Here is a 16571-nt window from a genome sequence, read left to right on the forward strand (position 1 = left end):
ATAGCTTTGGAACGTTGCAGATAATGTAGAACTGGTATCAGTCTTCCCGCAAACACGTTACGCAATTTGTAACTACAACTGTTGTTCATTCCTTCGGAGCTTTCTGAGGAAGTTACAGTAGTAAAAATGCCAGTACATAGGAGCTTAGCAGAATCAGGATAGGACGACATACAGTTTTTGTGCGGATCTGGACATATGACTATAAGACTTCTCTCTCTCTCTCTCTCTGGGATACTGATAGAATATTATTACACTGAACAATTCATTGGTGTTTTTCTTATGCCTTATCTCTACACAAGCGTTGGAGTAATCTGAACATCGCTTATAATTTTTTGTATTAGAGCAACAGTATTAGTGGAGATGAGTGAAAGTATGGAGTATACACAAACATTCAAAACCAAATCAAACCTGTTCAGCACACTTGTAGCGACACCTTTTGAGACATGTGAAATGTAAGCATATTGTGAAACAGTTATATTTAGTTTTTTCAAGTAGTTTATGGAATTTTTTTCAATACTTTGGAGACTACAGATTCAGTTTCAAAAAAATATATATGAAAGGTCGAAGAATAAAAGACAGTTGACGATTGCAACGCTGCTTTAGTGTCGTTCTTTTAACAGGGTAGGTATAAGCTTATCGTCTAAAATTTGGTTGCCCCGTTAAAAGAGCACCCTGATCGCTTTGAAGGATTGCAGACAATGTAGAACTGGTATCAAGCGGAGGCGTTGTAATCTTTTGTTGTGGTTGATAAATTTTTAGTTCCGTGCGGTTATATTACTTGTACTGACAACTTTTATCGGTACCAAAATGGAAAGGTTCGACAAACAAAGAAAACGAAATAACCACATGCGAGCATACTTATTTTAAACAGAAACTTTATTGCTGAACCATTACAGAACAATACAGATTCGTAGTTTTACAGTGATCAAACACACATAAAAGTTTATAATATTGTTTTAAGAATCATTTGTAGACGATTTGGGTTAAACCTGTCAAGTGTAGAATTTCGTGAGAAGATGATGGTGTCTACATGTGAACCAGAGCTACATTTCCAGTTCAGTTTCAAAATGGACGTGTCCAACACGAGGTCCAACCCACATCGCTGGATCTGAATAGCTGTGTCCAACACGAGGTCCAAACCACATCTGTGATTCTGGATAGCTACGTCCAACACGAGGTCCAAACCACTTTCCAGGATGGCTGCGTCCAACTCGAGGTCCAAACCACGTCCCTGGTTCTGAATAACTACGTCCAATACGAGGTCCAAACCACGTTCCAGGAGCAGGATTGCTGCGTCCTATACGAGGTCCAAACCATGTGCCAGGCTCCGGAAGGTTCCGTCCTATGTGAGGTCCAAATGACACCCCAGGTCTGATGTGACTACAATCAACACGGGTTCCTGCTGAATGACCTAATTCACTTTGTAACACATCAAGGGGAGGTGTTTTTGCTGTAGGAATAATCTCTCCAGAACAAATGTCTGATTTATGTTCTTCAACGCCGTTTCGAAGTAATGTATTACAGTCCTCGTCGCCTTCAGTATTGGGTTGAAACCATTTATCGAAATCTGCTTCCAATTTGTTCCCTGTAATGCGTGGAAAATTTTCAGTACGTTTCTGTGTTTCAGTATTTCGGATTCCTCTATTACACTCGTTTGAATCTAGTAATACCACTGAAGTTTTGACACACAAGAGCAGAGCCGCTAAAGTGAAGAGAAGTACAGCTAAGACGTCCATGCTGTTCTCCATCCTCGGAGTTCTGTGGTCACAGTGAAAAGGGTTCGGCCTTTTATTGAAAAGAGGCTGCCACTATCGTCACTACAGGTGGTACAGATATTGCACTGCGGTAGCGTTACATTCTGTTCACGTTCGTCAGGTATTTATCTGTGTCAGCGAACAACAGGTGTATACTCAGTCACTCACTTTTCGCCGTGTCGAGTGCAGAGGATGACTTAACGGACACCTACATCTCATAGCTGCACTAAAACGTTTCAAGTCAAGCCACCACTAGTCGACGTAAATTTTTTACATGGGTCATTTGAAGGCGAGTCACTAAAATATTGCATTTATTTTAGTGTTACACTTTTCTAGGTTATTACACCATGAATCTTTTGTTTGATGTTTATAACAATATTCTCGGCTTATCATAAAGAAAACTTTGTCTCCAAAGGAAGTTGTCGATAAAATGTTTGTTCCAAAACATTCTATTTTTTCTTGTAACTTAACAATGTCATTCATAGCGAAGGTGACAAAATTTCTTTAAATGCTTGGGTAAAACCATTGTGTCAGTGTGATAGCGTCCACATACTTTTGAAGCTTGATTATGTTAAGTTTTTTAGTTTCGTCCGAGACCCCATGAGACTAGGTTTCTAACAGTGTTTCATGTAAGTTTTGTGTCGGTTATCATCTAAATAATTCGGAACCATTACAAATGTACTGTGTATTTTACTTGTTTTTACCACTACTATCTCGAGCAATAATATTCAAAGAAAGACATCATTTTCACTAAGCTGTTTCCTTTAAATGACATTGTTGTTTAGTACCATTTACTAATTTTGCGGTTAGCTCATTTGAAATTAATAGTAAGTAAGTGGCAAAAATCACCTTTTATGAATGCCACATTTCACGAATGCCTCTGATAAGTTCGATAATGTGGATCGCTGACTATACGTGACCGCAGAGCCAAAGATACTGTACTGCTATGCTGGAGTAAGAGAGCGCTTGGCGCACAGTTGTAGGTAACTGTCTGTGAGGGAAAGACCAAGAATGAGATTAATGCAGGGATGTCACTATTGCTGAACATAGTAGGAGAAGTCTGCATGCAAATAAGGTAAAGATGTTCACTGATTATGGTTTCTATTTTTGTCAGCATGTTAGTATAGATAATTTGGCTGATAATTTGTAATTGTCGAGTAACCCCAGAATGTACGTAAACCGTTTTGATAAAAAGGCTAGTTAGATATTTAACTTTATAATGTTTGTAAGATTTGTTAACAGAACTGTATTTAATTTGATGATCTGCATTTATGTTGGATTAGTGAAGTTAGACAATACTTGATGTTTAAATGTCATTGTTTGTGAATCAATAGTGAGCAATGTAGCTTCAGTTGTCAGATACTTTTGAAAACTTGCAGTATAATTTTTCTGAAAGAACTAAATGTTAGTAACTTACCACATTCAGTACCGCCTCCCTGTCCATATCATATTTTTAAAGAAGTTGGATTTTCTTAAATGTTCTCGTTTCTCATCCAAATGAATTCCCTGTGCATTTGAAGTATTATGGCCGGCATTACACACTGCTGAGCCTGTAGTTAGCATATTTATATTTTTATGAGGGATCAGAATATGTCGTGTTCCACGATTGCTGCTTTAGAGGTGAGGCCATTTGATTTATTTGCTATGTGCATAGGGATAAAAGTTATCAGTTTTGAACCGATAGTGACTAAATGAATCACTGAACTCTTCTTTACACGATAATCTCGAAGGGATTGTATCCTGGAGACAGAGTTTAATTAGAGGATATGTAATAATTTTTACCACATATAAGTCGTTGGCACTGAGTACAGTGGAGCACTGCATGGGAAATCTAAGATTTTCTCAAAGTCTCCTCTCGCCAGCAGCGAGCAACACAAGTCAGCCCAGCCAGACATATATTTCGAAAGAAGGAAAACACACCACTGATGACGGTATTCGTCCTACATCTAAATCAAAAAAGACTTCAAGGAGTGGAAGTGGATCAATCAAAGGATTAGAGTATAAAAAGGCACTTAACTTGAAGAGCAAGCTGTGCAAACATTATAGAACCGACTCCTTTGCGGACAAAAAATGCTTTATCGAGAGATCTACAAGGGCGTGCTGAAAGGTAATACCTCCGATTTTTTTCTCTGCAAACTCTAAAAACTTTTAAAATAATACCACCGTTTTTAGGATTCTACTTTTTCATTCTTCTTGTCTCCATTTCTTCCAACAATCTCCAGATTGTAGGCTCTGAAGTGTAAAATTGAACATACCACTGTGTAACGTAACTATACCATATCGAGAGAAACAGTATGTTGTAATCGAAGACTCTGTCCATACATGTAGCATCCTCTTCAACAGAATTACGAGCAGTGTAAGACATGCAACAATCCAACACCTTGGGTTCACGTTCATCGATCGTCTTTCATACAGTCCCGACTTGCTCTCTCAGATTTTCAGTTGTTTCCAAAACTGAAATAACGCCTTCAAGGGTTTCACTTTAATGGTGGCGAACCAATGCAAGCGGTGCACTGCCTACAAAGTCAAACATTCTATAAACGCAGCACCTACAAACAGGTGACTCCTTGGAAGAAATCCATTTTTTGAATGGATCTCTTTGTTAGGAAAGAAATTTGTAGGCATGAAGAATAAATGTGTAGACTGGTAATAACTTTTTATCTTTAAGAGATCCCACATAATAAATTCTGACTCATTTACTCTCAGCATGCTCATGCAAAATACTCTTTCCGATCTCATATTGACAGAAATATTCATACTCAACCTTGGTGGTAATGATTAACGTTGAGGTGTCAAAATGTATTCCGACAGATAGAGAAACTATACCCGATTGCAGACGAAGCATACATAGGTTTATTACTATTGGCTGGTGTATGCACTGTCTGACCAGAAGTGCATCTACTTCTGAACGTAAAAACGGTGTACGTCCACCCTTCGCCTATCTGTTAGCCTTATTTCTATTGGAGACCCTTTCAGTGAGGTACCTGAATGTTTGGAAAGTAACGAGTGCCTATACGTCGTCGAGGCCCGAAACCAGAGAAGTCAGTTATGATGGATGCTGTTGTTGGAGCAAAGTCGATGTTGCAACTGTCTCAAAGTTCTTCCATTAGATTTATGACAGGACGCTGTGGATCCCAGTCTATTTGCGGAATCTTTATAATCACACGCCACTGCCTCACAATTACTGCCTCATGACAGGGCGCATTCTTATGATGATGCAAACAATCGACATCTCCGAATCATCATTCCAATGTTGAGATAAATTCAGGTGCGATTTTGATATCGTAGGATGTGGTAACGGTCGACTGGATGCTGCTGGACTGATGCATAATGCGATCTCCCCACCCAGGGACCTCTGAGTTCGAGACGTTAAAAATGTGTATTCTGTGATAGGAAATACCACTGAAGTGACCCCCATTCAGACTTTCACAGGGGCAGCCGGAAGTAGTAACACAAAGTATGTAAAATGCTTAAAGAACCACAGAAAAAAATTTCTTGGCATGTTAAAACCACAGATGATTACAAAACTTTTAGCAATGTGTAATGTACATTCTGTGCATATAATATGATTAAAATTATCTGGACACATTTTACTGGCAATAACTATGGGATGATGCCTATGAACCATTTTTTAAAAAAGAAAATTCCTGCTGGCGGTAAAAAAAGGTTATTGTATAAACACTACGTGTACTTTACAACTTACTGTCTGTTACAGAAGTCAACCTGAGTGCTGTTCGTGCTTATTCCTGTGCTATCTCACACTTGGGTTATCATCTCATCAGGAAATGGGATTGGAAGAGGAACAATGTACTTCTCAAGAGACTCTGAATGGCACTTCTAATGAACAGGTGTTCAAGGTAGACTGTGTGATAGCTGTACCACAACCATCATATATCTCCACAACATACCGTAGAAGTATGGTAAGAGAGATTATAAACCAAGCGTACAATGATTATTCCACTGTTTGATACGTATTGCAGGCAGACATTGACGCTATAATTTGTGTAAGTAGCCTCTGCCATGCCCAGTACTCTGTGCCAAAAATCTGCTGCACAACACCCGCGTGCCACCTCTAGGTTTTATAAGTATGAGCAAAAACTCGCGTTCAAGCTAGCTAACTTGCATCGTAAAGCATTCTACATGCCCTACAGTCCATGTCTTTTTTAATATACGAGGGGGTAGCTTTGGCTATTAGTATTGTGAGTTTATGGACGTTTTGCTGTGTAGGTGTTTGGAGGAACAAGATGTTCTCCTGAAAGTAATTTGTAGATACTTTGATCATTTGGGGAATCTTTGTGAGGAATTAGGTGCTAAAGTAATCAAAACATGCATAGTAGTGTAGCTACATGGTAAATTCTATATTTACATCCCTACGAAACATGCCATCATGTGGATGATAAGTGAATGAAGAAACTTATTGTTGATAACAATATAGTATTTCCTTTTCTCATGTTATGTAACTACATATAACTAAGTACCCCCGTCCCCCCCAATCCCCTCCACTCACCATGTGGAGAGAAGATGTTCCTATATAGGTTGAAAAGATATGTGGAAGTTTTGTCTTAGCTAGTGAGTTGCTAGAGTATTAAGCAGACAGTAGGTTAGCAATGCTACACACTAAAATCAGACAGTAACACAGAATAAACAATGGGCGCCATTCTCGTAATTGGTAGGTTGTGATGATCACACATATTTTGTCTACGTTCTTCTCCACGACTTCCATTAGGAACAAAAATACTGCTTAACTTTTTCTTGAGCTGAAGTCAATTAATCATAATTTTTGTCATTTTCGGTTGTTTTTTCAGTAAATACCAATGGTGTAAAATTTCCATATATGACATAAAATAAGTTGATTTCAATAGAAAATTCGCTATTTAGATAAAAAGAAATATTGATTTCGACCTATAACTGACTGGTTTAAACGATTCGAAACAAAATTGGTTGATGTCTACATACAAGTGATTGATTTACATACAATATTTGTTTATTTCTAAGTTAAATCGACTTATTCAGAAGGGTAATTTGGTTCTGAAGATCTTAGGAAAAAAATTTACCAATAAATCTTATATCTCCTGCAGATAATGCTATTTCACATGTTCAAAATGAAGAGATATACTTCATATTCTTAAGCTAGTTTCTACTAAAGGTACTAAACCTAAACACTAGATATATATGAGAGAGTAGACATATCAGATACTTTAACAGAGAAAAGACGAAACATTCTAGACACACAGGATGAAGACGAAACTGGAATTTCTGCCTCACAGGAGCAATAATACGGTAGCAATAGGCACATGGAGAAGAATAAAAGGAAGCACTCGGAACCAGTCCGGGAGAATATAAAGAAAATTACTGTGGTCTACCATATGAAGAAGAATTGTCTGATTTATTTCTGGTTTTCCGGGTTTTTTAACTATAAGGAGATGTGTGGCTATCTACCATTGAACAACAACTTCGTTGTTTAGAAGAAGACTTCTCTAAATTGACACGATTGTTTAACGGGGGCATGTTACAGTTGTACTAGGGTGACTCCAAAACAATTGCACACTACTTTTTGTTTTACTCCATCTACTATACTACATGTTTGAAAGTTTTACAGAGTGTAGATACATCGTTTAGGAACAATATTTTGATTTCACCACATAATTTCCATCCCTCTCAACTGCCTTACGCCATCTTGGAACCAGCGCCTGTATACCCGCACGATAAAATTCTTGACTAACCTGTTGGAGTCACAGTTTGACAGCGAGCACAAGGGAGTCATCATCTTCAAACCTTGTTACACGAAGAGATTTTTCAGTTTCCCAAAGAGATTTTAGTCACATGGAGCCAGGTCAGGACTTTAAGGAGGGTGTTTCAGTGTTATCCATCCAAGTTTTGTGATCGCTTCCATGCTGTTTTGATTGACATGTAGCCGTGCATTGTCGTGCATCAGTAAAACATCCTGCTTTTGCCGATGTAGTCGAACACGACTCAGTCAAGCTTGAAGTTTCTTCAGTGTTGTCATATGCATCAGAATTTATGGTGGTTCCACTTGGCATGATGTCCACAAGCAAGAGTACTTCGGAATCGAGAAACGCAGTAGCCATAACTTTTCCAGCAGAAGGTGAGGTTTTGAATTTTTTTCTTGAGTGAAATTGCATGATGCCACTCCATTGATTGCCTCTTCGTCTCTAATGAAAAATTATGGAGCCATGTTTCATCACCTGTCACATTTCACCCAAGAAATTCATCTCCACCATTCTCGTTCTGTTCCAAAAGTTCCCTGCATACCGTATTTCGTGTTTCCTTGTGAGCCACTGTCAACATACTGAGAACCCACCTGGCACAAACCTTTTTTAACGCCAACACTTTAAGTATTCGCCAAAAACTTCCTTCCCCTATCCCAACGTAGCGTGACAATTCGTTCACTGTGATGCGTCCGTCAGCAGTCACCAGTTCGCTAACTCTCAGCACATTGGAGTGTGTGCAGTACGAGGCCTGCCACTGCGAGGACAATCCTCAATATTGCCGTGCCTGTTTTCATCACGTTTCATCACGTAACATGCTAGCCCCCCGACATACTGCGATCGACAGCAGCATCTCCATACACCTTTTCCAACCCCTTTTGGATGTTTCCCACTGTCTCGTTTTCACAGCATAGGAATTCTGTGACAGCACATTGCTTCTGGCGAACGTCAAGTGTAGCAGCCATCTTGAAGATATGCTGTGATGCCGCCACTCCCGGGAACAGGTTGAACTAAGATCGAAAATAAGCGGGAAGAATATACCTACACACTGTAAAACTTTCACACATGCAGAATAAAAACTGTATTTTTACAAAAATTGTGTGCATTTCTTTTTCTTGTACAACAGAAATCAACAACAAATTTATACATCCAACCACACACCCATAAAGTAGCGAACTTAAATGAAAACATTCATCGATTCCATGATGTATAATGTTATGTGCCTAAGAGGAACTGTTCCTTAGATAAAGAACATCCATAGCTATGGAATCAATCAGGTCTATGAACCGGTGGAAAAGTGTCTAGATGTATTAAATACCGTCATACGGTAATTAAAATTACGTACAGAAGCTTAAAGTGAGACGCCTACTCATATTTGGGTTAAAAGCTTGGAGTGCAGTTGAGCAGTCAAATCGGTGAACTGGGCGAAACAAGAATATATTACTTTAAGGATTACAGTCCTAAATGCTTCACTGTGACTTCGCCAAGGCTAGCAGCAGTGCAGTGCATCACTTTGGAACTTGCTGACGCTATCTCAGCAATCTTCCGGGGGGCGGGTCCGGTTCACACGAAGGCGAAGATGAAGGTGTAGGTCTCGCTGGTGACCAGCATAGCCCATTCAGCAGGCGTTGCTGCGCAGGACAGCTAATGTCTGTTACCAGAGCGCTTTCGTGGGCATCGAAAGGAAGTGCTCGGGTAATCCCTCAGATGCTCTGCATGGCGTGCTGATGCAGAACGGCATAGACCTTCCAAAGGAAGGCTGGGAATATGAGTGAGTCTTTACAGGTACTAGTCAGGGGGAGCCGTGCTCAGTGCACCTACTGAATAATGTGAAACCAGGATGGTGCACCAGACACTATCAGTTTTCCGCAGCAGGCCGGAGGTACAAGTCTTCAGGTGTTGTCGCCCATGGCTGTGTTGTCGGCAGCTCACGGTGACTGAATACAGCGGACCAGAGAGGTAGCAGTTCCGAAGACAGAAATCATCTTGGTGAACAGTAGTGACACATAATAAGTTTGGCCTCGCGGCTGGTGCACTGCAACATAATTGTTTGGAAGAACTGGAAGACTTATTATTTACTACTGCTCGTCTGAGACAATGACGTTCCAGCTGCCAGTAACTGCCAAACCTGTCTACCTATCTGCGCTTATCAACAGTCTTCACCAAGTTCTACATCACAAAATGGCTTTCAGGGCTTCATCTTAGTGCGTTTTTGCCGTATCAAGAGGCTTGTGGGTGTTCCTGTGAAACATTTAGTCTCTCTCGTGTAAAATATAACTACGCTGTAAGAGTACCGGTAAGTATTCTTCTCGTTGACATCATACTGCTGAGTTTACGATTCACTTTTCTGAATCGTGTGGGGTGAGAGAATATCTTCCAGGTTAGGTCTGCTATTCGCAACGCCGGCTTTCTCCCTATTCTGATTGCGACATAGGGTGTTTCTCGATGCTGGCGAGAGAGGACTATGAGAAAATCTTACATTTAACCATAATAAATTTCTGCTGTGTAACAGTGCTCCACTGTATTCCGTACCAACGTCTCATATGTGGTAAAAACTGTCACGTTCTCCTCCAATTGAGCTGTGTCTCAAGGCTACAACTGAAGTTTCAAAGGCCATAATAATGCCTTCGAGAGTATTTTGTAGAGAAGAATTCATTGAGTCATTCGGTCATTGTCGGTGGCAGACACCATTCCAAGGAGGATTTTCAGATGTATGGAAAAATTGCTATATACACTCAAGGATAACAGTAGCTCTTACAAACTTGTATGTAATCATTTCTGTTTTCCATGGATACCGAAGAAGCATTAGCATGAAGATGAAGGTAGGTAAAAGACGCGCGAATCCTTCTTGGTGGGAACATCAGCATTAGTATATTAAAAAGAAGAAATTCGTTTACAGTGTACTAATACATGTCTTTCATTTTGTAATACGGGACAGTGGCGTGCTGTAGTTCATTTTTGAGATCAACAGTTGATGTAGACGCGTCACGCAATGACATATCATAAAATGTGGCATTATCTGTTTGCTTTTATTAGTCTGTATATGCGAAAATTACTTAAACTCTGAAACTGTTCACTAGTGTTAAACAACGTAGTCATTACAAGCACGCAACTTAATGGAAATGACGTTGTCTTCCTTTCAACACGATTCGTCCAGAGAGCAGTGGTAAAAACAAGTGAAACAAACAATAAATTATTACCGGTTCCAAATAAATTACTTGAAAACGTACACAAAACGTACGTGAAACACCCTGCCAAAAAGCTGGCGTCATCGCTTCTGGGACTAGGTGGAGATCTACCAACTTACCTTACTCAAGTTTTACCAGTATGCAATTGCTAGCACATTGAAACAATGGAGCTACGCAAGTACTTAAAGAACTTTTGTGGCCTTCGGTGTGAATGAAAATGTTGAGGTACAAGAAAATATAAAATGCCGTGAATCAAACAGTGTTTCGGTAACCGAATTGCGAGACACAGTTTCTTTTTATGGAACACAGAGTAAGGTTGTGAACAGCATACAAAGATTCATGGTGGAATAACCTAGAAAAATGTAACACTGAAATAAAAGCAGTATTGTAGCAACCCGCCTTCAAATGACCCACGTGAAAAATTTACTTCGCCTAGTGGTCGTTTAGCATTCAACGTTTCAGTGTATCAGTGAGACCTAGGGGTCTGTAGTGTCAGCCTCTAATTGTATTCGGCACGGCGAAAAGTGGGCGACTAAGTATAAAGCTATTACCAGCTGACACTGACAAATAGCCGACGAACGTGAACAGAATGTGACGCTACTGCAGTACAATATCGTGACCACCTGCAGAGACGATAATGGTAGCCTCTTTGCTATAAAAGGACGATCCCTTTTCACTGTGACCACAAACTCCGAAGACTGAGAGCAGCATGGACGTCTTAGCTGTGGCTCTCTTGACTTTAGCGGCTTTACTCTTGTGTGCCGAAACTTCAGAGGTATTGCTCGATTCAATCGAGCGTAGTGGTGGCATCCGCGATTCTGAAACACGGAAACGTTCTGAAAATTTTTCACGAAGTAAAAGGAACCACCTGGATGCAGATTTCGTAAATGGTTTGAATCAAATATTGAAGACGACGATGACGATTGTCACATGTTATTTCGTGATGGCATCGAGAAACATCTGTGTAAATCAGACATGAGTGCTGGAATGATTATTCCTACAGTAGAAACGCCTCTCCTTGGTGTGTTGCAAAGTGAGTCAGGGCACTTGGTAGGATCCCGTGTTGATCGTAGTCACGCCAGACTTGGAGTATTGTTTGGAACTCGCATAGGACGGAGCCTTCCGGAGCCTGGCACATGGTTTGGACCTCGTATTGGACGCAGTAATCCAGCTCCAGGAACGTGGTTTGGACCTCGTGTCGGGCGTGACTACCCAGAACAACGGAACAGGTTTGGACCTCGAGTTGGCCGCAGCCATCAAGGACCAGGGATGTGGTTAGGACCTCGTGTTGGACACAGCTATCCAGATCCAGGGATGTGGTTTGGACCTCGCGTTGGACGCAGACATTCTGAAACTCAACTGGGAATGTAGCTCTGATTCATCTCTAAACACAATCTTCCTATACTGACAATATTCTACAATTGTCAGTTTCACTGGGAATCGTGAAACAAATCTGGAAATATTTTTGTGTTTGATGATTGAAAAACTACGAGTTTGTATTGTTTTATGATGGTTCAGCAATAAAGTTTCTGATTGAATCCAATATGCTCGCACATACTTTTTTTGTCCCAGTATTCCATTTTGGTACCGATAGACGTTATTATGAGAAGTAATATGAACGAACAGAACTAAAAGTTAATCACACACGGAAAACGACTTCGTCGTCCCTACCTAATACAAGTTCTAGATTGTTTGCAACGCTGCAAAGCGAACAGAGGGCGACCATAGTTTAGCCCATAAGTTGACATGTATAATATTAAAAGAATGAGACTAAAGCAGCGTTGCTGTCATCAACTGTCTATAAATCAACGGTATTTTACACATGTCTATTCAAACTGAATCTGCAGTCTGTAAAATATTGACAAATCATTTCTATCAACTACTTGAATCGTATTACCTAGAAAAATTGTTTCACAATGTGTTGTCATTTCGTATGTCTCACAAAGTGTTATTATAAATGTGTTGATCAGGTTTGATTTGGTTTTGTATGTTTTCGTATACTCCATACTTTCTTTCACTTCCACTAATACTGTTGGCTTAACACAAAAAAATTATATCCATTGTTCAGATTACTTGAATGCTTGTTTAGAATAAGGCATAGGATGAACAGTAACGTATTATCCAATATAGTATCATTCGATCAGTACCCCAAGGAAGTGTTCTGGTCATATGTAAGGTTCCGCAAAGAACCCTTTGTCTTTCTATCATGCGTCTGCTGTTCTTCTACGTACTGGCACCTTTACTAACCCTTGGGTGCATGAATGTTCAGACTGACGACGTTACGTCACACATAAATTTCAGAGTGCAGCAATCAGTCGCCCTGTTTTTTAGATTTTTTTACGCAAATCCAGGTTTCGACTAGTAACTAGCCATTCTCAACCCTAAAAATACAAGAGGTACATAGTCAGATGAAGTAATAAAAAGTTGCAACTAATGGCATAACTTATATGGCTCGTATATTACATACCACTATTTTCTGTTCTCAGTGCATGTAAGTCCCTGTTGTTCGGGCGTCTGTCACAGTTCTTTGGAGTGTAAGCGTGTGATGTGGGATAGTGGACAATCAGCTTTTACGTCCGTTGTCCGTACACGCAACACAGAAGGAATACAGCTATCGCTTCCTTCTTAAAAACCATCTTCCACGGATGCTATAACTTGTTCCTCTAAAGACTAGTTGGAACCCATCGTACCAGTATAATAGCTGTACAGCACATTGAGCACCAAGTAATACAGGATGACTTCACGAATTGTTTCCTAATCGATGGACTGGACACAGGGGATCTATACTTTAGGGAGACCGTTCCCCGGAATTCAGTGAGAAAAACTGAGAGACGCCGTCTAAAAAGCACGTAACTTCTGCACCCGAAGTTATGATTTACTGCAGGCCCTCCCGCCGGAGGTTCGAGTCATCTCTCGGGCATGGGTGTGTGTGTTGTTCATAGCATAAGTTAGTTTAAGAGTGTGTAAGTCTTGGGACCGCGACCTCAGCAGTTTGGTCCCTTAGGAATTCATACACATTTGAACATTTAATGTATTACTGTTGCCTGCTCGAACATCTGCGCTAAAAGACTAGTACGTCTGCACAAGTTGTTCCATACCACACTGGAAGCGTGTATTGCCGCTGCCGTTGATCTTTTTGAACAAACCTGTGATAGTTGTCCTGTGACCGTGCCGGGTCCACGAAACTAGTGTATGCGCTTGTCTTGTTCTTTAGTGTGTGCCACCACAGGAACTGTACATGTGTCACTATGGGAAGCCTACAAAATGCCATGTCTCGTAAATCACTAGCAGTAGAATTCTGCAATAAACGCCACTGACATTGTAAAATACACTGACTACAGTTTTTTAATGTCAACAGGCTTCGTCCCACTGAAAAACAATGTATGTTTCCACAAAAAAATTCACTATCTAGGTACTATAACGGTCTGTTGATTGCCTAACGATACGAGCCCCTGAGTACCAGTCCATTTTGTGGAGACCACACATTAACAGCAATTTCTAATTCCACAATATTTGCGGTGCTCCTTTCAGATGATGCCTCCTCTATATTGACCAAAATATGGAAGAAAACGCCGGTAAACATGCCCCCCCCCCTCCAATGGGTACCGATGCTGAGAAAGTACTCGTAGCTCTAAACGCAGACACAATGTTTACTCGAAATTTTTTTCCTTGCTCTCGTCCTGCCTCTTACGAAATATGGAAATTAAAGAAATTGAAACACAAAACGATTTGTTTCACAGTTCGAGTGTAAATAAGTATCCAGACGCCTTGAGGTTGAATTTTAGATCGTATGTTCAGTACACATCCTTTTACTTCTTTTGGTCCATAATACAACCTGTGAAATTTGCCAACCCTACAGTCTAAACAACAGCACACATATATTCTATTGTCATAGATATTATAACGATATACGCTTCCTACTTTAGACTCGGACATTAAGGACGAAGGTTCCTACCACCAATTAATACATTTAGATTTCTCCATCATAACTGACGTGACATTATCACGGTATCACACTGTGCTTCAGATTCTGACATTTATATTGACTTTGAACAGCGTCACGAGATTATGATTGCTTCAGGGAAAGAAATGGCGATGCCATTAAACGAACTATAGAAATTTATCTGTAGCCATTTTTCCTACAGCAAAAAAATATTCCGTTTCTGACTATTAGTAACGATTACTGCGGAACGCGGTTTTCCATTAAGAGCTTACCTACTGATTCACAGGTAAAATTACCGTTCAGAATGTGGATTGGTACCTCCTTCAAATATACATGGTTAGCCGGATCTACGTCAACGACGTTTCGGTAGTTGTTCCTGAATATTTTCCGAGTATTGTGGCAAAAATGACTTGTGGTCTCCTGTGGCTCGATAAAGAGTACTAATGGAACTGTGATTTATTCAGTTACATGAATTATCCTTTTTTTGTGAAAATACTTCACAACAGCGAAAAAGCTCATAATAGGCAGTCACTGAAACGTAGTAACACCAAAGGTCCCGGTTATTCGTGTATGTTGATATACAGATGCTAAACGGTTGTGAAGTGACTGAAGTCGCTGCGAGAGTAGTTGAGCAAAGCGCTGTCGTACTGTTTTACCACTGCCTTCGGTGAACACTTTCAGAAGGGACATACGGCTCAGTGCCTCACCAGTTATGTTCATTGTACGGCGTATCGCTGTTAACGTAAAGGTAACACCGTAGGAACAATAAACCTACGACAGGAGTAGATCTGAATGCAAGCTAAGAAGCCAAGAAGTTTGTGTATTCAACTGTAAGTAGCGTGAGCGAATGGGGAAGTTGGCTTCCCCAGCAGGACACACAACGCACTTTATTGGCTTCTTCACCATTGTGGAGATATTTTCGGAGGAACTAAGGTACAGTGGCTAATCGCTCAAACGAAATATAGTACTCGGTAAGAAGATGTCGGAGACCACAGACCCTAACACCAAAGTATTCATAAAAATTAACCTGAACAATCTTCGAAATTTCGTCGATCGAGTTCTGCCGCACAGTGCATTCAACTTGTACGGCTTTCCAGAAACGAAAGATAACTTTTTCATCTCTGTCAAACTCAGAAGCAATGCAATTGCTCAGAGATCGGATTCTACTCCAAATATCGTCAAGAAACAACATAATTTCCTCCAAAAGTAACGTGTAGGCAGTTGTCGCTGGTGGGGGACGTTTGGTACTAAAAACACGAAATACGTTGCAGGCTGTCAAATATAAAGTCCACCTACTGCACCTGTCCTTGGAACAGAAAATACAGAGGAATTGCTCTTAATCTGGGTAGTGTAAGAACAGGTGACAATCGTGTTTTACAAAAATAGTTAAAATGGCTCTGAGCACTAAGGGACTTAACTACTATGGTTATCAGTCCCCTAGAACTTAGAGCTACGTAAACCTAACTAACCGAAGGACATGACACACAACCATGCCCCAGGCAGGATTCGAATCTGCGACCGTAACGGTCACGCGGTTCCAAACTGTAGCGCCTAGAACCACACAGCCCCTCCGGCCGGCCGTATTATACACAATGAACACTTCTCGCTCAGAGGAAAAGAATGTGACGCCTAGAGAGTTCCCTGATTACATTCGTACGTAAGTACAGGTAACTAGTTTTGGTACTTAGTTCGACAAATTTCATGAGGGTCACAAAATTTGTAGGCCGCCTCCGTAGCCGAAAGAGTAGCGCTGCTCACTATGGTGCGGAAGGACGCAGGTTCTATCGTCAGTTTCGCGTCAGATCTTTTTTTCAGGTAGGGTAGTCTGAAGCTTGTAAACTGGCTGAAGCCGTGACCTTCGCCCCCATGCAGTACCTCAATAGTAGTTGTATTCTATCCAAGCAGTTTATGCCGGTAGTGGAGAGTAAAGCTTTGTTCGAAACACAGGTGCTCTCGT

The 16571-nt window shown here is 40.6% G+C and overlaps 1 protein-coding gene and 1 pseudogene across 1 annotated transcript; one reads left to right on the forward strand and one right to left on the reverse strand.

Moving 5' to 3' along the window:
- Window positions 1–1043: 1043 nt before the first annotated feature.
- On the reverse strand, window positions 1044–1748 carry LOC126267638 (uncharacterized). The gene has a single exon (XM_049972940.1). It carries the CDS (start codon window positions 1746–1748, stop codon window positions 1044–1046), a length of 705 nt encoding a protein of 234 aa, XP_049828897.1.
- An 8545-nt stretch (window positions 1749–10293) lies between these two features.
- LOC126267639 (uncharacterized) lies at window positions 10294–12042 on the forward strand (annotated as a pseudogene).
- The last annotated feature ends 4529 nt before the right edge of the window (window positions 12043–16571 follow it).

This window comes from Schistocerca gregaria, chromosome 4 (genome assembly GCF_023897955.1).
Source record: "Schistocerca gregaria isolate iqSchGreg1 chromosome 4, iqSchGreg1.2, whole genome shotgun sequence".
In the NCBI taxonomy this organism is placed as follows: domain Eukaryota; kingdom Metazoa; phylum Arthropoda; class Insecta; order Orthoptera; family Acrididae; genus Schistocerca; species Schistocerca gregaria.

What these genes read in the sequence shown, in the direction of transcription:
- LOC126267638 (XM_049972940.1), bottom strand. Translation starts at nt 1,748, where the DNA reads ATGGAGAACAGCATGGACGTCTTAGCTGTACTTCTCTTCACTTTAGCG.